Source organism: Ornithodoros turicata, unplaced genomic scaffold, assembly GCF_037126465.1.
Source record: "Ornithodoros turicata isolate Travis unplaced genomic scaffold, ASM3712646v1 Chromosome67, whole genome shotgun sequence".
NCBI lineage: Eukaryota > Metazoa > Arthropoda > Arachnida > Ixodida > Argasidae > Ornithodoros > Ornithodoros turicata.
Window position 1 is genome coordinate 686,432 of NW_026999388.1, and position 26,162 is coordinate 712,593.

General features: G+C 49.3%; 1 protein-coding gene and 1 long non-coding RNA gene across 2 annotated transcripts in view; both read left to right on the forward strand.

Moving 5' to 3' along the window:
• The window catches only part of LOC135374497 (uncharacterized), a 78,796-nt gene that overhangs the window by 30,267 nt on the left and 22,367 nt on the right, over nt 1–26,162 (forward strand). The gene's annotated exons all lie outside the window — the stretch shown is intronic.
• LOC135374485 (uncharacterized protein K02A2.6-like) lies at nt 3,514–7,641 on the forward strand. Its single transcript, XM_064607447.1, has one exon. The coding sequence runs from the start codon at nt 3,565–3,567 to the stop codon at nt 7,639–7,641; it is 4,077 nt and encodes a 1,358-aa protein (XP_064463517.1). The 5' UTR covers nt 3,514–3,564.

Below are 26,162 nucleotides of genomic sequence, written 5' to 3' on the forward strand. Positions count from 1 at the left end.
GGTGAAGCTCAAGATTGTTTCTCTCACTGACGCTCCAACGCTTATTAAACAAAGTGATCGGGTAGACTCGTAGTGGTTGGTGCTATGCAGTGAAACTCTGCACGTACTCAATATTAAAAAGAAGACTCAACCCAAGCTGAGTAGCAAGAAACACAATTTCAGATTGCTTTCAGAGCTCTCACGGAGGCATTCTGTGGAAACGTATCCAGCGCACGCCTAGCACGCGTTCCTTCAAAACAGTACGCAATATCACTATTAGACAGTAAGAAGCATCACTATAAGTTAAGGGTGATGACACAGATTCAAAATGATCATCACATTATAAGCAAGTTCATCTCTGAATAAATGTGTTCACTTTATCATAGTTACAAATATGACAGGTTTTACGCCACATAGATTCACCGTGCGACACGAGCACCATACAGCACGCAATATCTGAAAGGCGTGGACAGCTCACGCGATTTTAGCCTGCCCATATCCGCGTATATTGCAATTTTTCACCTGAGAGGCATGCACACACCGTTATCACGTAGCTATGAATACACACACACACACACAATACAATTTTGAATGCGTAATCTGCGCGACGCACGAGCTCAACACGCGCCGACACACCAAACTATCGCGCGCCTTCCAGGTTTACATCACGCCGCAAACGTAGCCAGCCTGTATTTCACGCGACACACCTCCGCGTTCGCACGAGCACTACTGAAGAAATATAAATTTAGGATGATCACGCTCAATCTTAAAAGGCAGACTCAACCCAAGCTGAGTATGAAGAAACACAATTGCTCTCCCAGAACATTACGTGCAAACATAGCCAGCGCACGCAGAGCACAACTGGAAGCACCATTAGAAATATTAGGATAGTCGCATTATGAACAGGTTCATCTCGGAAAAAATGCGCGCTCACCTTCGCTGACGGCAATGTCTGAAACGCGCGGACAGCTCACGCGACTTTAGCCTGCCCATGCGGTTTCAGACTTCAACATAAGAAATTAACTAAATCAAGCACAAAGCACAGTGATGCTATGTCGCGACTGACACTTATTAAACAATGCTATGCAGTGAAGCTTCGCACGTACTCAATGTTAAAAACGGACACTCAACCCAAACTGAGTATGAAGAAACACGATTTCAGATTGCTCTCTCGCCGAACATCCCGTGCCTCCGCGTTCCTTCTCTATACTGGAAGCACCGATATTAAGATCGTCGCACTATGAACAAGTTCATCAATAAAATTGGCTCACCTCATCACACCGGTATGACGCACGTAGATTCTTGTCGCGCTACAGCAGGGCACTAATGCGTGGTTCACACTACAACTTCTCTCCGTTGCGGCTACGGTGCGGATCCAGTGCGGAGGCGGCTGTCGTACGACATAGAGCCCTGCGCGGATGAGGTTTTTGGCATCCGCATCCGACCCGCATCCGCGCACACGTTATCCGCATCCGACCGCATCCGCACCATACACAACAGTTTACATCCTCATCCGATCCGCTGAGAAAAACGCACCATCCGCATCCGATCCGCAAAAATCCGCACGTTTCGAAAGACGCGTAAAGACCGCCGGAAGCATGTAGGTATAATTTCGGATGCCTCCATGCTGTCACGGAAGGACTCAGTCATGACGACAAGCAAAGGTAAACCTTTCAACAAACGCGATATGGAGAGACTTCTGGAACGCGTGGAACGCTACCTCGTCGGCGCTCGCGCGGTTCGAGACGCCTGAATGCCTCCTCTCCCGTCTTGGCGCCGTGCATTGTCAAAGGTGAACCAGAGCATGCGCTCGCTGTTGGCTGTCGGCGCGCAATACAAATAAATTGCGGGTGGAAAAATGACAGCACGCGGTATATCCGCATCCGATCCGCTACCGATCCGCTGCCTTCGTATCCGCGCCCGATCCGCATCCGACCTCGAGCCATCCGCATCCGATCCGCACACCGCAGAAAGTGCTAAATTTTCATCCGAATCCGCAAGTATATTGCGGATATCCGCGGATATCCGCTTCCATCCGCGGATGGTGCAGGGCTCTACGACACGCTGTTCAGACATATGCGTTCTTGATACGTCAAACGCTTGTGGTTGACCAATCACGTCTCCACTCCACCACGTCTCCATTCCACAGGCAGCCATGAACGGGCAACGTGATGTGGTCGGCGAAACTTTGAGGTGTATTGAAGTGTATCTGCGTCATACAGAGCGCGTAAACTGGCCACTTGTTGTTCAAATGGCAGCAGCAGCGCTTCTGCTGAAAAGAAGGAAAAAACGACGACGACAGTGGGTTCGCCAAATACTACAGGAACGTGCCGTGCATTGGCCGAGGCAGCCATGTTGGAAAAGCACGCGACAGCACAGCAGTGATGCGCTTGCGCTGAGCGCGTTCGCTCATTGGTCAGCTGCATCTCCGCAGGTAGCCCGTATCGCATGGAGTTCGGTCGAGCGCGTGGACAGCTCACACGATTTTAGCCTGCCCGCGCACACAGGCTCAACATGCGCCGACACACCAAAATGTCGCACACCTTCCAGGCACCACTTACCATGCCAGCCGCACGGAAAACTTGATAGCCGAAACACAGGCGCACAATATAACCCTCCGGTTGGGACCATCTCTTTTATATCAGGGCTCGCTCGTTTCCGCAAGGTTGCAAGCCCGAGAAATTGGGTCACGACGAAGATGTGTTGGAGCCATCTGTTTTATATCAAAACGCACTTCATGGCCAAACTCTGCGGTGGACCCTAGCGAAAAAAATGTTGCGTCAAGGTAATGTAAATAGGCCTTCTCCGAGAAACTGGGTCACCTCGTAAATCATGTTTTCCGAGGTATTAAAACCAGTGATCACACCACGCTATGCGGAGAAAAAAAAATCCCTATGAGCCCACCTGCTCATTGCCGAAACAAGCACCGAGAACAAAGGGTTCGCTTATGCAGTGTCCAAATGTCCTTCGCAGCTAACGGGCGCGATTGTGTAAACAAAATCGCGCCACCCTCCAAGGCATGGAGGTAAGAAACTAAGGAGATGCCCTAAGCGCCTCTCCCAATGCAAGCGAGCGTGCTGTGACCCGCGCATGGCATTGTGGTTAGTTGCCCACACACGTGACCCATAAACGTCACGGCAAGACGTCATAAAACATGGCGTCCTCCATGTCCGCGGCGTATCTTACCTGAATACAGAGACGAGCTGCGGCCGAATAACTTGTTTCCGCTTTCATAACATATTTGGAGTTCGAAGTTATCACACCCGTTGAAACACAAGATAGATCATGTGATAACGGAATGTGATAACGGAAGACCGACCTTGATAACTGTATCTGAGGGCACCCAACAGAGGGCACCGCCCCGTGTGTTGAGTTGATAAAAGGCTGCGCACTTTGCAATAAACGTTTTTGGTTGTCACCTGCTTTACTGTGTGCGTGTCGTCTCCCTGATGCTCCGCTACCCACGCAAGACTACAACAACTGGCGACGAGGACATTCGGATTCAATTACCTCCAGGTAGGCGAGCACCGCACATCCATTGCTCAATTCAGGCAGTTAAAAGCAAGTAAATAGCAGCGGAGAAAGATGTCGGCCAGGGTAGGAAGATTGCTCGAGTTTGACCAGTCTCACGACAACTTTAACTCCTACATGGAACGATTTGAGCATTATGTGACAGCAAATGATATTTCAGAAGACAAAAAGAAAGCAACGTTCCTCACAGTGATAGGTGCAAAGACATATGAAGTCCTAAAGAACTTAGTCGTTCCGGACGTGCCAGGGAATAAATCCTACCGGGAGCTAAAAGGCCTCTTGGAAGAGCACTATAGTCCAAAACCGTCTATAATTGCAGAACGCTGCAAGTTTAATCGACGTTGCCAGGAAGCGCATGAGAGCGTTGAAGACTTCACATTAGCCCTAAAAGAACTCGCCAGAAAGTGCGAGTTCGATTCGTTTCTGAACGACGCATTGCGTGATAGATTAGTTGCCGGCTTGAAGTGCGAAGAAACGCAAAGAGCACTTTTTGCCATGGACGACTTAACGTTTGAAAAGGCTTGTAAGACGGCACGAGATAAGGAACAGGCCGCAAAACAGACCAGCCAAATGCACCAGCGATTCCCGCCAGACGTGAACATGGTTAGATTAGATAGCACGAAGACAGCGAACGCACAGCGCCAGAGAAAAACTGGTAAAGCACAAAAGTGTTATCGATGCGGTAAATTCCACGACCCAAATCAGTGTTGGTACAAGGAATATCGCTGTTCGTCATGCTCAAAAGTTGGACACTTGAAGAAAATGTGTCGGTGCAGCAACAATCGGCGGAGAAATGTGAAAAAGGTCGATTGTGTAGAAGAAAGCGTTGAAACCGAGTCAAGTGATGACGCCTTCATGGTATATTCTGTGACCGCTAAAGCTAAGGGATATAGTGTCATCGTCTCAATCGAGGGACAGCCTGTGTCCATGATAGTAGATACAGGAGCATCTGTATCGATTATGCCAAAGCAACTCTACGAAGAGAGATTCAAAAAGCTGCCGTGCCAGCAAACTGAAGTAGTACTGCGAACCTACGCAGGGGGCAAACTGACAGTCGTCGGAAAGCTTCAGGTCAACGTGCAGTACGAAGGACAGAGCAAAATACTCCCTATCGTTGTCGTTGACGACTGCGGCGAAGACCTCCCATTGCTTCTTGGAAGGGATTGGCTGCAAACACTAAAACTCAACTGGAATGGGTTTCTTCACTACGCATCAAAAGACCCTGCAGTCATCGAGTTGCAAACACTTAAAGACAAATACAGCAGTGTATTTCGTATGTCGCCCGGCGTAGTTCGTAACTTCGAGGCACAGGTCGTGGTCAAAGAAGCTTCGCGACCAGTGTTCTGTAAAGCCAGGGCAGTTCCATTTGCGCTGCGCGAGCAAGTCATCAAGGAGCTTGATTCTTTAGAAAAGGAAGGGATCCTGAAGCGTGTATCTCACAGTGAGTGGGCCACACCACTTGTTTGTGTGCCGAAGAAGGACGGGCAAGGCCTTCGATTATGTGGCGATTACAAAATCACCATAAACCCTGTATTGAAGACGGACCATTACCCGTTGCCACATCCCGAGGAACTATTCGCCAAACTTGTAGGAGGCAACGTGTTTTGCGTGCTGGACCTCGCTGCGGCGTACCAACAAGTAAAGTTGAGTCCGGCGTCGAAGAAACTACTGACTGTCAACACTCCTCTAGGCCTGTTCGAATACCAACGGCTTCCGTTTGGGATATCCAGCGCGCCAGCGATTTTTCAGGCCCTCATGGACCAAGTACTAAAAGACATTCCGAAAGTCGGATGCTATATTGATGACGTGATCATCGCAGGGAAGGACTTGGTCGATTGCAAGAAGACGCTGGAAGAAGTGCTACTGAAACTTCAGGAACACGGTCTAACGATAAAGGAAAAAAAGTGTCAGTTCTTCCGGTCGTCTGTGACGTACCTCGGGCACCAGATCACTAGCCAAGGCATCTTCCCGACAGACACGAAGACGAAGGCAATCGTCAAAGCACCGGAGCCTTGCAACAAGACAGAACTTCAGGCGTACTTGGGCCTACTAAATTTCTACGGAAGATTCCTCAGAAATGTATCTACGGTCGCGGCACCTCTCTACGAGCTCCTAAAAAAGGACCAGCCATGGAGGTGGACACCAGCGTGCAAGAGAGCTTTCGAAGACACAAAACAGCTTCTCGTGAAAAGCAAATGCCTCGTCTACTACGACGTTCGCAAACCGCTTGGACTAATTTGCGACGCGTCAGCTTACGGCTTGGGAGCCATTATTTTCCACATCATGAGCGACGGCAGCGAAAGACCAATCGCCTTTGCGTCCCGCACGTTGACAGCCTCAGAGAAGAACTACGCACAGTGCGAAAAAGAAGCACTTGCTATTATTTTTGGACTCAAACGTTTCCATCGCTACTTATATGGAAGACATTTTGTAATTTATACCGACCACCAACCGTTACTTGGAATTCTCGCGGCAAACAAGGCGATCCCAGCTTTAGCAGCGGCAAGGATACAGCGCTGGGCGCTCACGCTTTCTGCTTACTCATATGCTCTGCGATATCGTAAAGGTCAAGACATGCAAGCCGCAGACGCATTATCTCGGCTTCCCCTAGCAAGTCAAAAGTGCGACCCCCCACCAGAATGTCTAGCATTCTTCAACGTCTCCCCAATCACCGCAAAAGATATCGCGGAAGCTACGAAACGTGATAAGATCATCAGTCGTGTCGCGGACTACACGCTGAACGGATGGGCCGCATCGTTTGATGAACAGTATCGACCGTTCTTCGCACGGCGAGACGAATTGTCATTGGAGCAAGGGTGTGTTACTTGGGGGACACGTGTCGTCGTTCCCGAACAGCTTCGGCCAGCGGTTTTGTCCATACTTCACGAGGAGCACCCAGGCATTAACCGAATGAAAATGTTGGCCAGGAACTTCGTATGGTGGCCAGGTCTCGACAGCCAAGTCGAAGAGCAAGTTCGTAAATGTCGAATCTGTCAGGCTGTTCAAGCTAGCGTGCCGACAGTTCCGCATCAGCCATGGACATACCCAGCCAGGATTTGGCAAAGGATTCATCTAGATTTTGCAACACACACTTCGGTCAACCTTTTAGTTGTCATCGACTCGTATTCAAAATGGGTCGAGGTTTTTAGCATGAAGTCGACCACTACCACAGCAACAATTGCAAGGCTACGGAAGCTTTTCTCAGCCTACGGCTATCCTGAAGAAATTGTAAGTGATAATGGACCACAATTTACCTCGCAAGAGTTTCAAGCATACATGCAAACTCACGGGGTGAAACACACCAAGACGCCACCATACCACCCGTCATCTAACGGTGCCGCGGAGCGCCTGGTACAGACGACAAAGAAGACACTACGAAAGCAAGTCCTTCAGGACCACAACTCTGGTCAGGTTAGACCAATCTCTGAACGTATCGACAGCTTCCTCATGGCGTACAGGAATACGCCGTCTACAGTAACTGGTAAGACACCAGCCGAACTTTTTCTAAAACGTACACCACGTACTATATTATCGCTACTTAAACCAAGCTTCCTAGATGATATGCGCAACAATCAAGGCATTGATCACCAGAAAAGTTTGCATCGCCGCAAGCCCAGATTGTTCAGTGAGGGACAACCAGTCTACGTTAAGACCGTACGAGGAGAAGGTATCGCCTGGGAAGAAGGGACAATTGTGAGTGTGGTTAGCCCTGTGACGTTTGTGGTGAACGTAAACGAACAGGACCGGTTTGTGCATAGTGATCATCTGCGATGTCGATCAGTGTTTCCAGAGACCTTTGCAAAGCATAAGGTGCCAGTGACAAGTACCAGGGCTCCGAGTCCGTCTCCCCAGCAGCCGCCGGATGTAGCTGACATCAACCGTCGCGATATTCCGTCTACCCCGCCTCCGGACAAGCAGGCGGCGACCCCGGAAAGGACCCGGAACCCCTCAACTCCGCGTTCCCAGAGGTCACCCAGTGGACAGCCTGCAACGCAAGACGCTGGGAACGATCAACTTGGATTCCCCTCCACATCAGCTACAACGCCGCAACACGAGACACCAGTCATCCGCACAAGTTCCCGCGTTTCAAGACTTCCCGACCGCTACCAAGCACCAGACTTCAGAAAATGAAAAATGTGTGTCAGTACATGCTCATGTAATTACTAGTTATGTTTGATGCCTCAAAAGTAAGGGGGAAGGAATGTGATAACGGAAGACCGACCTTGATAACTGTATCTGAGGGCACCCAACAGAGGGCACCGCCCCGTGTGTTGAGTTGATAAAAGGCTGCGCACTTTGCAATAAACGTTTTTGGTTGTCACCTGCTTTACTGTGTGCGTGTCGTCTCCCTGATGCTCCGCTACCCACGCAAGACTACAACAATCATCTCAGTGTGGAAGCAATGAATCACTAAATCGCAAGAAGACGTACGTACGTCATCGTGACATTGCCTGGCTTCTCTTCTGTTTTGCTATTTTGCTGCGATTTATCACGCAGCAAATGTTGAAACAACCCATAACCTTCAAAGTATTGTGCGAATGGACTCCTTGAAGGTAAGGCGTTTGCTGAAGATGAAGTTTGCTAAACTTCAAAGCCTCCGCGCAGACCGCCATAACGCCGAAACATGTGGGGATCACGTGACCGGGCAACTAGATGGGCGTGGTATTGCCAGGAGCGACCGCTAGAGGGGTCCCACGGCCTTCCGATCTTTTAGCCCTCTCCTTAGTTTCTTACCTCCATGCTCCAAGGGCGCATTTGGGTTCCGCCCGTCGGTCGACTCTGGGTCATGCGCACAACGAGGAAACTTCTCATTTTCAGTTCATTCGGCGGTAAAATAAAAGTATTTCCTGTTTTTAGGGGGGAAAATTCTGTGTTGTGTGATGCAGAAGCTATACAGATAGGTGATAAGGAGAAGGATTATATAGCAGCATACTCATCGACTAAGCGAGTATATAGTTTGTGGAGAGCGCCACGCTATTTTAAATTTTATATCATATCCCAAACGTTCTGCGCGATCAAACAGCATTATGGAAAGAAGAAAACCGTTTCACGCATCACGGTGCGCGTGCGTTTCAGCGTGCTCAAACAAGTTCTGGCTATTAGTAAAAGGTTTCCAGCGCATCAGGCGACAACGTAAACTGTTCTGCGCGATCAAACAAGTCCCGCTCCCACGCGCGTGCCATATCGTAACTTGTTTCAGCGTGCTCAAACAAGTTCTGGCTTTTGTGGTCGTATGATGGTGCAGATTTGTAAGAAACACTGAAGAGATTCAAGGGCACACACTACGGAAATCGACAGCCGAATTAGAAAAGGTATTGCGATTTTATCCTCGCTGTCTAATCCAAAGCACTATTTTCAGCAGGGCGAACGGTCCTCGATGTTTTGACGGTGTGTTTCGGTTGGATTCCGGAAGATGCAGTACCGCGGGTACTGCAGTGCGCGGGGTCTCTATGAAGCTTTCACCGGGAAACGATTCACCACCATCGACAGGGTAGACGATGCTGTGGACGAGATCCTACGAGTATACCACGAAACTGAGCTAGAAAAAGGAGATGCGAACCTATTCATGATATCACGCGATCTCGGCGAAGTCCTAAAGAGATACGGCTACAAAGACATCGCGGGCATAGATATTCCTCAAGCTCTCCATCTGCTGCACGTCTTAGTTTACCTCTGGAATGAATGCTGTCGTATCATGTACGAACCGGATGGCTGTCCCCTAAAGATCGAGTGAAACTGCTGTGTAATCCTCACGTAAAATAAAGCTCTTTCTTCCGCACAAAAGATTTTTGAATGCATGAACAGACGGTTTCGAACGTCCAGCCTACCTCATTCGACGCATTTTTTTTTTTAATTGCCACGCGGGCGTTTGACATCGCGTATCTTTATAACCACACATGGAGTAACCCTAAAACAAAGTATGGGGAATAAGGTACTTTCGAAGCCTGATGTGCGAAAATACTCTCCCTCTATATCTGTAAATAGGAAACACGCTATGCAATTCGAGCTCCCACCGCACACCATTCGGGATAGCACATCGACACAGCATGAACAACAACAACTTTATTTTCGACCTTGGAGAGTGGGGAGTTTCATCGCCACAGGCGATACTCTACCCCATTGCTGGATGGAATGGGGGGAATAAAATAACGAGCCCCTTCACAATAACGATCGAAGTCCGATGGTGTCCAGAAATGTCAGAAGAGCTTTGAGCGCAGAGCGTTGCTGGGCTGGATTGGGCCAGGGACCAAGCAATTTCGAGAGGGAGAAAGGGCGAGAGTCCAGCTGACGAAGAGACTCGGAGAGCGTGGTTCGGGAAGGTTCGTAGTGAGGGCAATGAAGAAGAATGTGCTCCAGATCCTCAAGAGCACCACAGTGGCAGCAGGTGGGAGAGTCACGTTGCCTCAAGCGGTAACGCCACTGAGCTGTAAAGGCCACATCGAGGCGCATTCGGTGGATTAATGCAGCATCTTGACGGGAGGTGTTTCGTGGCATGCGGAAAGCGAGCGTGGGATCAGCTCTGTTCAACATAGAGGGGGGAAGAATGTCGGTTGTCCGTTGGCGGGAAGCCAGGGGTGTCACTAGGCGTCGCAGAATGGAACGGCGGTCTCCTCTCAGCAGAACAATACGGGTCCGTTTCCGATACGAGAGTGCTGCTTCTGCGGCGCTGTCGGCCTGCTCGTTCCCCACGACACCACAGTGGGCTGGAACCCACTGGAGAACTAGCCTGTGGCCTGCGGCGTAGATAGTGTGGTAAGCCAGTAGCACGTCTGTGACTAGCGGTGCGGATGGGCCTCGTATGCCGGAATTTTCAATTGCTTGAAGGGCAGATTTGGAGTCTGTAAAGACTGCCCATTCCCGGGGTGGAAAATCAGCGATGTGTTGTAGAAAGAAAAGAATGGCATAGAGTTCCGCAGCTGTGGAGGAGGTTGGATGTGAGAGGCGTCTTCCGTGCACGACGCCTTCGGATGGAATGACGAAGGCTGAGGCGGACTTGTTGTTTCGGGATGCGCCATCAGTATATGCTGCCGTAAACGTAGAAAACTTCGCGTCTACCAGAGCATGAAAATGGGCTCGGAGGACTTGAGGGGGGACCTGATCTCTTCTTTCCAGAAGGTTTGGGAGGCGTACAAAAGTGGGCGGTACCGGTAGAGACCAGGCGGCTTCCGGCGGTATAGTGTCCTTAGTTATGAAGCCAGTGAGAGTCTGGCGTGTCCTCTTCGCTACTCGATAGAAGTCACTTTCAGGGCGGTATCGAATTTTCCTGAGTAGCGGGTGGCGGGGAATGTGAGCACGCAAACGGAGGTAGTGCCGAGCCGTTTCCCGTTCACGGAGAACTTCAATCGGGAGCTCACCAGCTTCAGCCAGTACTTGCCGTGTTTCAGCCATTCTGGGAACTCCGAGGCATCGACGAAGGCTTCGAGCAAACAGGGACCGAAGTGTATTTAATGAAGTTGTTGATATCCTGTGCAGAATAGGAAGGCTGTAAAGCACAGTTGCCCTCACCAATGCCGCGTGAACCGCGAGCAGGGAACGCTGATCACAGCCCCATCCTGAGCCAGAAAGATGTTGAATTGCGGGGAGCCATCGCTGCACCTTAGTTTCAAGATGTTTAATGTGCCGAGCCCAGCGCAAGTCCGAGTCGATTACCACGCCAAGGAAGCGGTGAAAGCGTACTGGGTCAAGCTTCTTTAAGCCAAGCCAGAGAGGGAAATTGGCCATAGCTTTACGCGTGAAAGGGAGCTCGACACACTTTTCGGGTGAAAGGTCCATCCCGAGGTGCGTGAGGTACGTATGGATATTGTTTAAAGCGAGCTGCAGGCGGCGCTCGAGGGCCGGGCGTGATTTTCCTACTGTCCAAAGGGCGACGTCATCTGCATATACGGAGAACGACACTTTGCGAGGAATTACTGATTGTAGGCCGGCCATCACCACGTTAAAGAGTGTCGGGCTGAGAATGCTTCCTTGGGGGACTCCTTGAGGAACAGGATACTGAGGGCTTTGGCCTTGGGACGTACGGACAGCGACAGTTCGGTCCGTAAGGAAGTCTTGGAGCCAGATGAAGAGCCGACCGGATACTCCAAACGAGCGCAAGGCGTGCAGCACACAAATGTGCGAGACGGTATCATATGCGCGCTTGATGTCGAGGAAGACCGATCGGACGATCCGTCGATGGGCTCGAGCATGTTGAACTGTGGAGACTAGGTCGAGAACTGGATCCATGGAACTTCGGTGGCGACGAAATCCAGCCATTTCGTGAGGGAACGCATGTTGTTTTTCAAGTCACCAGTCGAGGCGATGCAAAACCATTCTCTCCATCAGTTTCCCCATACAGCTTGTCAGGCTCACCGGGCGAAAGGAGGATAGGGAATTTGGGGGCTTGCCTGGTTTCAGGATGGGAACAACCAATGCCTCCTTCCATGTATGTGGTAAAGATCCTTGTTGCCAAGACGTATTATAGACATGAAGGAGAGCTTGGAGTGACCGCCCGTCAAGGTTTCGTAGGGCGGCATAGGTGATTTTATCGGGCCCAGGGGACGAGGCGGCGTTCACAAGCTTCAACGCTGCCTTTAGCTCGATTAGTGTGAAGTCGCGGTCCATAACTTCCGGGGGACGGGGCCAGTCGTGGTGAAGTTCAGCCGTCAAACTGTGAACAAAACTGCGGTGTAGGGGCGTGGTCGAGGCAGCCGCCGGAGTCGTTAGTACCACACAGAAGTCCGTCGCAAGCGTGTTTTCGTCTACACGCTGAACGATAGCCAAGGCCGCGAGATGATTCTTTTGAGGGGGCGCCTCCTTCAGAGATCGGATTGTCCGCCAGATCTTCGTGGCCGGATCAAACGGTGAAAGGTGGTTGCAAAACTTACGCCAACGCTTCCTGTCCTCGTTTTTAAGTTCTCGTGTTACTTTAGCTTTCATCCGGCGGTATTCCACAATGTCCCTAAGTTGCCCTGTCCGACGAGCATGGTGTTTGATAGAAGAAGGGGTAAATCGATTTCTTGCCCTCTCTTCACAGAACTGACATAAATCACATTTTCTGTAGGACGCGCGGTCCTCGATGTTGTAACAACCTTCTTCCAATGGATACCTGAACAGGAAGTGCCGGAAGGAATATATGAAGCTTTCATCAACAAAAGATTCAGCGCAGATGACAGGATAGACAGCGCCGTGGACAAGATCTTACGCATGTACTACGTAATCGAGCGAAAGCAAGGAGTCTCATTTCTATTCAAAATATCACGTAATCTCGATGAAGTCCTAAGGAGGTCCTGTAGATTGTACCTGTTGTTGTACCATTGTACCTGTAGATATTCTTCAAGCTCTCCTTCTGGTACGCATGCTGGTCTATCGGTGGAATCAATGTTGTTGTTGTACGATTTACCAAGTGAGCGGTCGGTTTATATTTCCAAGGATTGAGTGAAACCGCACAGGCAAATAAACGTTTCTTTTCATAAAAAATCTATGGATGATCTCAATGTGCGTAAACAATGAATATTTCACGCTGTCACTAGATATCTACTCAATGGGTGGCAATACCCCTGCGTAGTTCGCGAGGTGGATTTGTTTTACATCATAAAACTATAGTGGTTGCTTCATTCCCGCATTTATTTCGTGCGAACTTTATGTCACAAACAATAAAGAGTATGAAAAAATTGTTTGTGGTAAACACGTTATTGACAACACTTTAGCGAGGACACGTCTTCTAACGTGGAGACAACACGTTCCTTTCCCTCGACGACGGTATGTCCAAGCTCGTGTGGTTCTTTTTCCAGTAGTCACGCACCACGGGGATGGAAAACCCGGCATTTATGATTGTCTCGCTGATGGGTTCTCCGTTTCTATATCGCTCCAACAGTTCCAACTTGTATCTCACAAACTGTCTTATTTTATGAGTACTCCGCACGGGAATAGCTCTCAAAATGTCGCTAAAATCACTCTCTTCTCCGTGTCCATTTAAAAAGTTGTTTAGTCGTTGTAAATCTGCCAGCATGCGCTCGCATACGAACTGATCCATCTCACACGACACACTGGGCCTTCGCACTTTTGCGGTTGTCAAGTCGGTGCTCATCACTTTTCTCCTGTCGGAGGATCATCCTCTTGAATCTCTTCAGTGTTTCTTTCAAATCTGCACCATCATACGACCACAAAAGCCAGAACTTGTTTGAGCACGCTGAAACAAGTTACGATATGGCACGCGCGTGGGAGCGGGACTTGTTTGATCGCGCAGAACAGTTTACGTTGTCGCCTGATGCGCTGGAAACCTTTTACTAATAGCCAGAACTTGTTTGAGCACGCTGAAACGCGCGCGCACCGTGATGCGTGAAACGGTTTTCTTCTTTCCATAATGCTGTTTGATCGCGCAGAACGTTTGGGATATGATATAAAATTTAAAATAGCGTGGCGCTCTCCACAAACTATATACTCGCTTAGTCGATGAGTATGCTGCTATATAATCCTTCTCCTTATCACCTATCTGTATAGCTTCTGCATCACACAACACAGAATTTTCCCCCCTAAAAACAGGAAATACTTTTATTTTACCGCCGAATGAACTGAAAATGAGAAGTTTCCTCGTTGTGCGCATGACCCAGAGTCGACCGACGGGCGGAACCCAAATGCGCCCTTGGAGGGTGGCGCGATTTTGTTTACACAATCGCGCCCGTTAGCTGCGAAGGACATTTGGACACTGCATAAGCGAACCCTTTGTTCTCGGTGCTTGTTTCGGCAATGAGCAGGTGGGCTCATAGGGATTTTTTTTTCTCCGCATAGCGTGGTGTGATCACTGGTTTTAATACGTGCGACCTCGGAAAACATGATTTACGAGGTGACCCAGTTTCTCGGAGAAGGCCTATTTACATTACCTTGACGCAACATTTTTTTCGCTAGAGTCCACCGCAGAGTTTGGCCATGAAGTGCGTTTTGATATAAAACAGATGGCTCCAACACATCTTCGTCGTGACCCAATTTCTCGGGCTTGCAACCTTGCGGAAACGAGCGAGCCCTGATATAAAAGAGATGGTCCCAACCGGAGGGTTATATTGTGCGCCTGTGTTTCGGCTATCAAGTTTTCCGTGCGGCTGGCATGGTAAGTGGTGCCTGGAAGGTGTGCGACATTTTGGTGTGTCGGCGCATGTTGAGCCTGTGTGCGCGGGCAGGCTAAAATCGTGTGAGCTGTCCACGCGCTCGACCGAACTCCATGCGGTACGGGCTACCTGCGGAGATGCAGCTGACCAATGAGCGAACGCGCTCCGCGCAAGCGCATCACTGCTGTGCTGTCGCGTGCTTTTCCAACATGGCTGCCTCGGCCAATGCACGGCACGTTCCTGTAGTATTTGGCGAACCCACTGTCGTCGTCGTTTTTTCCTCCTTTTCAGCAGAAGCGCTGCTGCTGCCATTTGAACAACAAGTGGCCAGTTTACGCGCTCTGTATTACGCAGATACACTTCAATACACCTCAAAGTTTCGCCGACCACATCACGTTGCCCGTTCATGGCTGCCTGTGGAATGGAGACGTGGTGGAGTGGAGACGTGATTGGTCAACCACAAGCGTTTGACGTATCAAGAACGCATATGTCTGAACAGCGTGTCGTACGACAGCCGCCTCCGCACTGGATCCGCACCGTAGCCGCAACGGAGAGAAGTTGTAGTGTGAACCACGCATTAGTGCCCTGCTGTAGCGCGACAAGAATCTACGTGCGTCATACCGGTGTGATGAGGTGAGCCAATTTTATTGATGAACTTGTTCATAGTGCGACGATCTTAATATCGGTGCTTCCAGTATAGAGAAGGAACGCGGAGGCACGGGATGTTCGGCGAGAGAGCAATCTGAAATCGTGTTTCTTCATACTCAGTTTGGGTTGAGTGTCCGTTTTTAACATTGAGTACGTGCGAAGCTTCACTGCATAGCATTGTTTAATAAGTGTCAGTCGCGACATAGCATCACTGTGCTTTGTGCTTGATTTAGTTAATTTCTTATGTTGAAGTCTGAAACCGCATGGGCAGGCTAAAGTCGCGTGAGCTGTCCGCGCGTTTCAGACATTGCCGTCAGCGAAGGTGAGCGCGCATTTTTTCCGAGATGAACCTGTTCATAATGCGACTATCCTAATATTTCTAATGGTGCTTCCAGTTGTGCTCTGCGTGCGCTGGCTATGTTTGCACGTAATGTTCTGGGAGAGCAATTGTGTTTCTTCATACTCAGCTTGGGTTGAGTCTGCCTTTTAAGATTGAGCGTGATCATCCTAAATTTATATTTCTTCAGTAGTGCTCGTGCGAACGCGGAGGTGTGTCGCGTGAAATACAGGCTGGCTACGTTTGCGGCGTGATGTAAACCTGGAAGGCGCGCGATAGTTTGGTGTGTCGGCGCGTGTTGAGCTCGTGCGTCGCGCAGATTACGCATTCAAAATTGTATTGTGTGTGTGTGTGTGTATTCATAGCTACGTGATAACGGTGTGTGCATGCCTCTCAGGTGAAAAATTGCAATATACGCGGATATGGGCAGGCTAAAATCGCGTGAGCTGTCCACGCCTTTCAGATATTGCGTGCTGTATGGTGCTCGTGTCGCACGGTGAATCTATGTGGCGTAAAACCTGTCATATTTGTAACTATGATAAAGTGAACACATTTATTCAGAGATGAACTTGCTTATAATGTGATGATCATTTTGAATCTGTGTCATCACCCTTAACTTATAGTGATGCTTCTTACTGTCTAATAGTGATATTGCGTACTGTTTTGAAGGAACGCGTGCTAGGCGTGCGCTGGATACGTTTCCACAGAATGCCTCCGTGAGAGCTCTGAAAGCAATCTGAAATTGTGTTTCTTGCTACTCAGCTTGGGTTGAGTCTTCTTTTTAATATTGAGTACGTGCAGAGTTTCACTGCATAGCACCAACCACTACGAGTCTACCCGACCACTTTGTTTAATAAGCGTTGGAGCGTCAGTGAGAGAAACAATCTTGAGCTTCACCATTACTATACTTCGCCATTCTGCTTGATGAACATTTAATTAGTCTCTTGTGTTCAAGTGCAACGCACACTGTCTGAAACAAAACGATCCTAAGCTTCCTTGCAGGTACAGCTCTACAGGGTTTCTTGATGATCTGCTCAATCGACATTGAAATAGTTTTTCTTAAGACGAGCATCTCTGCACAGCATCAACTATCCATGTTTCTCTATCATGTGCGTCTTCCTGCTCCGCCCTTTAGTCCGAACGCGTGCTGAGTTTCACTGCTTGGCATCACGATGAGTGTTTTCTTCTTTTTTTTTGCGCTCTGTTTATTAAACATTGAAAACTTTTTGTTGTTGTTGTCGAAGCACACTATCTGCGACAAAATCCGTTCTTCAGCTTTTAAGAATGAACGCGCTTCACTAGTCTATAGCATTATTTATGTTTTTTACCTCTCCATTCTGTTTGATAAACACTGAAGTATATTTTGATGTTGAAGTGCAAAGCACACTATCACAAGAACGAAAGCTTGCTCCTAGAGTTGGGCTTCCCCCTACGCACGCATACAACGTGGTTAAGCCCACTTTACTCGTGTTCTGTGGAGCGATGGGTAGAGTGTGTTTTAAGATGTGTTCATCGTACCCCGGACATTTACCGTTAGCACCGCGAGGCAACCGTGGCTGTGAGGGGGCATGGATAGCATGAAGGAGGCTGACTTCAGATGGCAGCACCGAACATATTGATGTAAGCTGTTTTATTCATGTTTTGTAATGTTCAGCAGCAGCAGATTTGGCTTCTAATGCCGGCTCTCTTGCTAGATGTATGAACCAGTCGGATAGAAAGGAGTGACCACTGCAGTTAGAATGGACCCGCGTCGCAGCTGTCCATCTTTGGAAAGACAAGCGGCGCCATCTATTGTATGTGTAGGGCAGAGCATATGAAAGAGTTTCATTGTGAACCAGTGAGCAGCCGCGGATGGAGGAATGGGGCAGTTAGAGCCTGGCTAAACCTATCTTATGGCAAAAGTTCCAATATCCCACATTTAAACTTATATTATCTCATCTAGAGATTAGAGGGGGTAGCAGTCGGGTCTAGCGAGGAGTGGAATTCGAGCCTGTTAGGGCGCTCTACACATAAGTGACCAATGAGTGATGGGCTAACGACCACTTGCAGTGCCATATGGCATCTACCGAGAGGGCTGAGTGACCAATGAGCGCAAGGAACTAACGATCTCTCTGATGCAACTGAACCAACCCACAGCTGGCTGTTGTACCAAATAAAGATTGAAATCAACACTTGTCGTGTGTGTGTGTCTTGTCTGAAGCAGCTGCCGACAAATTCAGGCTAGCCAACCACTGTGTTCAGTAGGCTTAGCGTGGACCAGTCGGGGCCAGCCATCGGTAGGCTTCGCTATGAAGAGCCAATCAGTAGGCTTAGCGTGGTTCGGCTTAGAATGGACCAATCACACGAAGTGTGTGTATGGAGCCAGTAAAGAGTTGTGCCACAAGGTAAGTTGCGCGGACCAATCAGGGGCAAGCCATCGGTGTGAAGACCCAATCAGCAGGCTTAGCATGGTTCAGCTTAAAAGTCAGTAGGCTTAGAATGGGCCAATCACCGCGAAGTGGTTGGAGCCAGCAGTCAAGGCTTAGCATGAGCCAATCAGCGTGTGAAGTGGGCGGAGCCAACTAATTAGCATGAAGGAGCTACAGTCAACCAATCAAAGATCAGTAGGCTTAGCATGGGCCAATCAACGTGTGAAGTGGGCGGAGCTAATGGCGGCCAATCAGATGGATTTGGATTTGGCTTGTGTTGGCTTAGAACTGGATTGTGTTGGCTTAGAATCGGCCATCTTGGATTAGAAAAAGGATGTCGTTATAGCGCTCGGTTCTTATGCCGCTCCAATATTATGCAGTCTATCTCTATACCAGGGTGTCGAACCGCAAAAAACACGGGTACGGTTCGGGTTCGGGTTCGCGTTGTTTTGATTTCGTTCCGGTTCGGTTCCGGTTCAGCCACGCCAAGAATCGAACCGGTTCGCAAACCGGTTCGCAGCCCCGAACCGGTTCGCGAACTGGTTCAACGCTTCCATTTTATATGTTCCATAAAACTGCTTTTATCAGGACATGCGTGGCTAATAGCTTACTGCTGTTGTCTGCATTGACGTCTCTAGCGGTGAGGTAGCCCTTTAGCGAGAGAACTGAGGAATGGATGAACACTTATTGCAAATAGAGTCCACGCTGTTGAAGCGGTGTAGTCCTGCTACTTTCTGTTCCCAAAATCTTTTTTTCACACGCACAGTGCCAGCAAGGTACACTTAAAGGAAGTCTAATAAGATGGACAGCGTAACATAGACGACAGTACTAGCCGGCACACTGCCTTCGCAACGTGAATCGATCTGAAAACCGTACTGAAGCATTTCGAAAATAAGCCTGCCAGCCTTACTCTGTCCGAGCTCACAGCAGTGTACTTGTTAATCCACAACACAAAGGCAATATGTCACGACACAACTGCACTACCAATAAGCAGAACCACATTTACTTTTCAAGCCACGACCAATCAAACAGGCACCGTTCTGCGTACGCTCCTCCACTTCTCATGTTTCTGACTTGTTTAATTTGTACTGCCCACGTGTAAAGGGAAATCTTGGGCGCTTATTTGATCGCATATTCGTCCTGTAGAGCTACATAACTGGCCTGCTCCATTCGTGTTTCATTCGTCCGCGTGGCACCTCGTCTCTGAAGAGTAGATGCCGCACCGCGTGCGTGGGGCGCTAGCCGCGGCGCTCACAAGGACAACTGCGCTTCAACATGTTAAAAAGACGCTGAAAGTATCCTTACTATACGTCGTCGTCTCACTGCTAGGTGAAAATTTCTGAAATCCATGATATAGGCGCGTGATGATGATACCAACGTATCTTCGTTCGGGGATAGAGAGGAACTCTTATGCTGACTTCTTTTATGTCCGAACCGTTTTGTTGCGAACCGGTTACCGCTATTATTTTTTACGGTTCTGCTCCGGTTCGGGTTCAACAGTGTCATGAAAATTTCGGTTCGGGTTCGGTTCCGGCAAAAATAACGGTTCGGGTACGGTTTTTGGTTCGGGTTCGGGTTCGGTTCGACACCCTGCTCTATACTACTGACGGAGTATGAATTCTTTATGGCAAATGGCGTGAGCACGTACAAATGCCACTCTTGCTCTAGACAGCGTACGGTATCTACGGGGGGCGTTACCCAGAATGCCGACATCCAGTCTCATGTGAATTCAAGGACGAAGGATGGTCTTTGTTCAGGAGCAGTCGTGATTGACAACGAAATTTTCCTGTCGCTACTTTCCAAGGTTCAAGTGCTCATAACGGAGGCTCGACTGGTGCGCAACGAAAACTGTGCACTGAAAGTCCGAGTGTCTCAACTTCGGGAAGTGCTTTCTTCTCAACTTTCTGGAGGGCCTGCACCCAGACTACCTGTCGGTGGTATTGCTCCTACGTATGCTTCAGTGGCGGCAGCTTCTACGACACAGAGGGGTGTCACGCCTACCACGTTCGTGTCCACGACGAAGGGGAGTCTGAATACTAAAACGGTCGGCCAGGTGGGTCCAGTTCTCTTGGCTTCCGGGGATACCGTGGATGAAGGATTTATTCCTGTCGGAAGGCGTACGGGTCGGCCTGAACTTGGTAGGGGCACCTCGCGGTATTTCTGTGGTACAGAGGCCCGTTCGTCCTAAAGCGTTTTTGTGTCAAGGTTAGCACCGAACACAACGCCCGAAGACCTTGCTAACGAACTGTCACCGAGTTTGTGTGGTGCTGTCCCTGTGATTACTAAATTGCAGCCCAAGCACCAGTCTTATGCATCATTTCATGTGGCTGTCCCTGCGGACTTGTTCGACGCCCTTAACAGGCCTGATGTCTGGCCTGTATCTTTAGGCAGTTTTTTGGGCACCTGCCAACTACTACTACTACTACTACAACCACTATTGCCGATGGTACTGATGGCAATAGAAGCAACTGTATCTACAACGCAAATGATACCCTGGTCAAGGACGCACATGGGGAAGCAAAGAATCTATAGCGCCTATTATCACGTGGCTTACGTACGAAAGCCAACGAATTCTACACCGAGGTTGTCGCATCTTGCTACGACGTCATTTGCATCTCCGAAACGTGGTTACACGAAAACATTCTTGTCCAGACAACTATTCCGTTTTCCGTCGTGACCCGAAGAGCAGTGGCTGTAGTAATGATGGAGGAGTGCTGATCGCTTCAATTTCACGGCTACGTGCACAGAGACGCCGAGATTTGGAAGTATACCCGGAGTCAGTTTGGATCCAAGTACCCTGTGTGGGAGGACAGAACATGCTAATAGGCACTTTCTACTTTGCACCTGATACTGACGTGAACAGGTTTCTTACCTATATGGATGACTTGGAAGAAGTATTAGCTGATGGCCATTACCGCCATTCTGTTATTCGGAGATTTTAACCTTCCTGGGGTTAATTGGAGCACCCTAAGGACGGATAATGCTGATAGTGGTACGAGACGTAAATATAGAAGATTAACAGAATTCATGTGTTTCTTCGAACTGGAACAGATAAATTATGCTAAAAATGTCGCCGGTAATACATTGGACTTGCTACTGTGCAATGTGCCCACTAGTGTCGAAGTGAGACCCTTGTTCCTGTCTACGTGTACCATCCTCCCCTGTCTGTGTCTTTTCATCTCCCTGTGTGGAATCACCAAAATGTGCCTGGCAAGCGCTACAATTACAAGACCGGTAACTATCTTGCCTTCTACCGACATCTTAGTGCCCACGATTGGTCCCAAGTGCTCAACGCAACAAGTGTCGACGATGCGGCCAATTTGTTGACATTGACCGTGCAAGACGCAATGTCGAGATTCATACCGACAAGTGAAAATCGCCGATCGACGAGGTACCCTGCTTGGTTCTCCAAAGACTTAAAATATTATCTACGTAAAAAGTTACATTTTTACCGTCTGTTTAGGGCCAAGCGAGATGTTTTCTCGTATCGGAATTACAGCGTGTGTCGGGCGTTTGTGAAAAGGTTATACGCTCGTGACAAGAATGTACATATTAGATTGGTGGAAGGCTCCTTGAATAGGGAACCTAAGCGTTTTTGGTCCTTTGTTAAGGCCCACACATCAACCCACAAAAATGTCAAGGCTCTAAAGTGTGGCAGTACCTTGTGTACTGACCCGGTTTCTGTTTCCAATCTGTTTGCCGATCACTTTGCCGCTTCCTTCATCAAAGAAAGATCTGGAGCTTGCTCTGGAAATTGTGATATCGTCGTATCTGATAGCATGTCGCGCAGCGATATTGTTGTTGACGAGGTACTACCCAACCAGCACAATTAGTGGCGCTAAAAAAATTGAAATCTAAGATTACTTGTGGTATTGATGGCATACCTAGCTTTCTTGTGAAGGGTTGTGGCGATATCCTTGGTCCCGTTCTGTTGCATATATTTAACCTGTCACTTAGAACAGGTGTATTTCCTGCTGTCTGGAAGCAGTCCGTCATTGTACCAGTGCTTAAACGTGGTGACCCTACTGTTGTCGACAATTACCGGCCTATCTCATTATTATGTAACTTTTCAAAAGTTTTTGCGATTGTCATGCACGAACGATTTTATGCGTACTTTAGTAGAAGAATAGTGGAAACGCAGCATGGTTTTATGCGTGGAAGATCTGTGGACACAAATCTATGTTCTTTTTTAAATTTTTGCTCACCTGCAGTTGTCAATGGTGGTCAGGTCGACGTTTTGTACTGCGATATGTCAAAAGCATTTGACCGCGTGTCTCATGTGCGTCTCCTTCAGAAAATATCTCGCACCGGAGTTACAGATGGCTATTGCAAATGGATAAATGATTATTTAAGGAATCGCACTAATTTTGTTCGCTTAGGCAATTGTTTGTCGTCGGAATGCAAGTCTCTTTCTGGGGTTCCGCAGGGCTCTAATCTCGGCCCTTTATTCTTCTTAATATTTGTGAATGATTTGTCCTTGCTCGTTCAACACTCGCAGGTGCTACAGTATGCTGACGATGTTAAACTGTATCGGGTTATTTCCACAGTGGATGACTGTGAGCTACTCCAACGGGATGTTGATTCAGTAAATAACTGGTGTGAAAATAATTTTTGTTACTTAACCCTGCCAAGACGAAGGTGTTGACGATAAGCAAAAAGAGAAAGCCCACGCATTTTTCTTATGCTGTCGAAAACATTGATATCGAGCGTGTACCCTCTGTTCGTGACCTTGGCGTCATAGTGGACAGCGCCCTTTCCTTCGGCCCACATGTGAACACCATTGTGAACAATGCTGTCAGGTCTCTGGGTGTTATAACGCGATTTACTCGTGGCTTCGGCACTGGCCCTCGGTCCTTGTTAGTAGAGTCACTAAAAGTGACTCTACTTGTTAGTGCTGTATATGAGCCATGTCAGGAGCAGACTCTGTTAAGGATTGAGCGGAAGCGACGACGAAGAGAGCATGGGGGCACGGGACGGGGGAGAACGGGTCACGCTCGGGTCAGTTTCATGTATGATACGGGCCAGTAAAGACGGTCGCAACCCTGAAGTCTGATTCCTTTCGTAACACTTTGGTGCCGAAACCCGGGAAGCACCCCGCCTCACCAGGAACTTCCAAAGTTGGAGCCGGACCCCGTTGAAGCCCGTCTACACCCGTACGTCGTCTAGACACGTCAGTATGGACCGCCTACGTCGCGCTCGTGCCGGAGTTCGCAGCGGTCTCACCCGAACTAAGTCTCGCCTGACCGAGCTTTTGGCTCGACCTCCGCCCTCCGCCGCTGATGTTCAAGTCGCAATGGACTACCTCATTTCCAAGCGTCAAGCGCTCTCCGACTTGGACCGGAGCATCTTGGACGAAACTCCCGAAGACGCTATGGAGGCAGAGGTCTCCGCCGCCATGGAATATGAAGAGGGCATTGAAGAAGCTATCTCTCGTGCACGGATGTTTCTGACGCCGCGCCAGAATGTGATGCCCGATCGCTCGCAGGCTGCAGGACACCTCCGCACTGCCCAGCTTCCGAAGCTTCAGATCCCGTCGTTTTCCGGGAAGCTCTCAGAATGGCACCAGTTCTGGGAGCACTTTGATGTCACTATTCATTCGAACGAAGCCTTGTCGCCCGTGGAGAAGTTTAAGTATCTAGCCACCTACCTGACCGACGCTGCAAAACGGTCGGTTGAGGGGCTTCGCATAAGCGGCGATACCTATCCGTCTGCCATCAAGATACTCAAGGACAGATTCGGGAGATCTGACTTGATTAGTGCTGAGCACATCGATCGGCTCTTGGAGCTGCGCCCCATTCCGACCGCGCAGCATGTCGAGCAGCTGAGACACCTCCACGATGAAGTAACGATGCGCGTTGCTGCTCTTGACGCATTGGGCATCGGTCGGGAGAAGTACGCGGTCATCTTGTGTCGGGTGCTGGTGCGATGCCTCCCCGAGAAACTCTGCGTCTCTTTTCGCCAGCAACGGAGGACAGGAACCAGTCTTCAACGTCGTGAAGACGGCGACGGAACTATCGAAGAGATTGACGCCCTGCTTTCTTTTCTGAAGGTGCAAGTTGAAACGCGAGAGGAGATAGCCCTAAGTCACGACAAGGCGCCCCACGTGCTTCGCAGACCCACCAGTCCGTGCAGATCCGTTCCTCTGCGACCAGCAACCGCGTCTGCTTTGTCCGCCACACGACTAGACGCAGAAAACCACTCCGGAGAATCGCAGGTTTTATGCCCGTTATGTTTTTCGACCGAGCATCGCCTGGAGTCCTGTTCGGTCAGCGTCCCGCCGGCGGAGAAGAGGAACCGCCTCTTTCGCACCGGCCGCTGTTTCAAATGTGGCAAGCCCGGCCATATATCCAGACGATGCGGCTCTGACGCGCAGCTGTGTTGCTCCCTATGCCGTGGTCGTCATCTCACGATCTTGTGTGACGTTCAGAATCCGCCGACTCAACCGCAGACGTCAACCTCTTCCAGTACAGGGAGCGCATTAGTCTCGACCCAGTACGTTGATGAGGCCTCGATGCAGCCCGACAGCCACATCTCCCTTCAAACCGTTGTGTCAACCTTAACCACGAACGTCTGTCCGCGAAACTCCGGAATCGTCCACCTGCAGACGGCAACTGTATGGGCATCGGGACCTGCAGGGAAAAGGCAGATACGGGCTCTGCTTGACACGGGGAGCCAGCGGACGTTCATCCGCCGTGACCTTTTAAGAGACCTTCGTTGCGAGATTGACGGGGAAGAGGAGATGTCCATCTGCTCGTTCGCGTCAAGCCATCATCCGAAGTCATTCCGCTGTGAGCGTGTCCGGGTCCGCCTGCACGCGTTGGCAAATGTTTCATCCTTCGTCGACGTCGAGGCTCTCGGCATGGAAGACGTGTGCAAGGTGTTTACGCCACCCCTGGATAAGACAACCACTCAAGCTATGTGGCAGCATGGGCTGGACTTAGCGGACACGAGTTGCACGAACGAGATAGGAGTTCTTATAGGTTCCGACCACTATTGGGAAGCTGTCACCGGTCGAGTGCAGCGTCTGTCAGACACCCTGACAGCAGTGGAGACTGTCTTCGGGTGGGTCGTGCAGGGGGTGGAGCGGCAGTCCCAAGACGTAACCGCCTGCACGATTTCCGTGGGCTCCGCCGTAAGCTACGTGAAAGAGACGGTGTCGTACGCGCATGCTTTGTGCGCCTACCGAATGGATCATCCGTGGCACGCCCCGTCCAGCGTCTTTCCCGGCGGGAAGTCGACGTCCAGCCAACCCCCGCCGGGGATGGTGTTAAGGATTGAGCGGAAGCGACGACGAAGAGAGCATGGGGGCACGGGACGGGGGAGAACGGGTCACGCTCGGGTCAGTTTCATGTATGATACGGGCCAGTAAAGACGGTCGCAACCCTGAAGTCTGATTCCTTTCGTAACAGACTCGAACATTGCAGTATTGTTTGGAACCGTTTGACTAAAACGCAGTCAGACCAAATTGAACGTGTACAACGTAAGCTGGTTACTACTGTTTATGACAGATATATTGGTAGCAGGTTATACTATGACTATGAGCGCATTCTTGATTATATAGGACTTCCGTTAGTGTCGTGTCGAAGACGATGTATTGATTTGCGATTTTCGGAAAAAGTAATCGGTGAAATCGGCTGTCCCATGTTGTTATCATCCGTTAATTTTCTGTGTACATCAAGGACAAGGGCACGAAATTTGTTCTACATTAGTCGTTCAGACGTTGCTTCTCCTTTGTCTCGGTTACTGAAAGTGTATAATGACTATGGTTCTGATCGTGCGACATTTCGATAGCAAATCTTTTCCTTAATTTAGTTATCCCGGAATCTTTAATTAGCCAGCATTATGGATGTGTAGTTCCCTGTTGTATATAGAGTATGTATTGTGTTTCGTACACCACACTAAAGGCCACGGCTGTTTGTGGGCACTTTAAATAAATCAAATCAAAATCAAATCAAATCAAAGCAAGGTTGGCGGTACGTTTGGAGTGCAGTGACAATGGTGATATCTCGTTGCATTTCCCACATATTTTCGTACTCCTGTTCCAAAAGGCACGAACCCTTGTTTATCTGCTCCGAAGCTGCAGTTTGAAATGTGCCATCAACTCACTAGCTTTGCAACCGACTGTATGACGGAAACTAGCTTCGTTGCCCACAATATGCAGTATGTTGTACATATGTC

What these genes read in the sequence shown, in the direction of transcription:
- LOC135374485 (XM_064607447.1), top strand. Translation starts at nt 3,565, where the DNA reads ATGTCGGCCAGGGTAGGAAGATTGCTCGAGTTTGACCAGTCTCACGAC.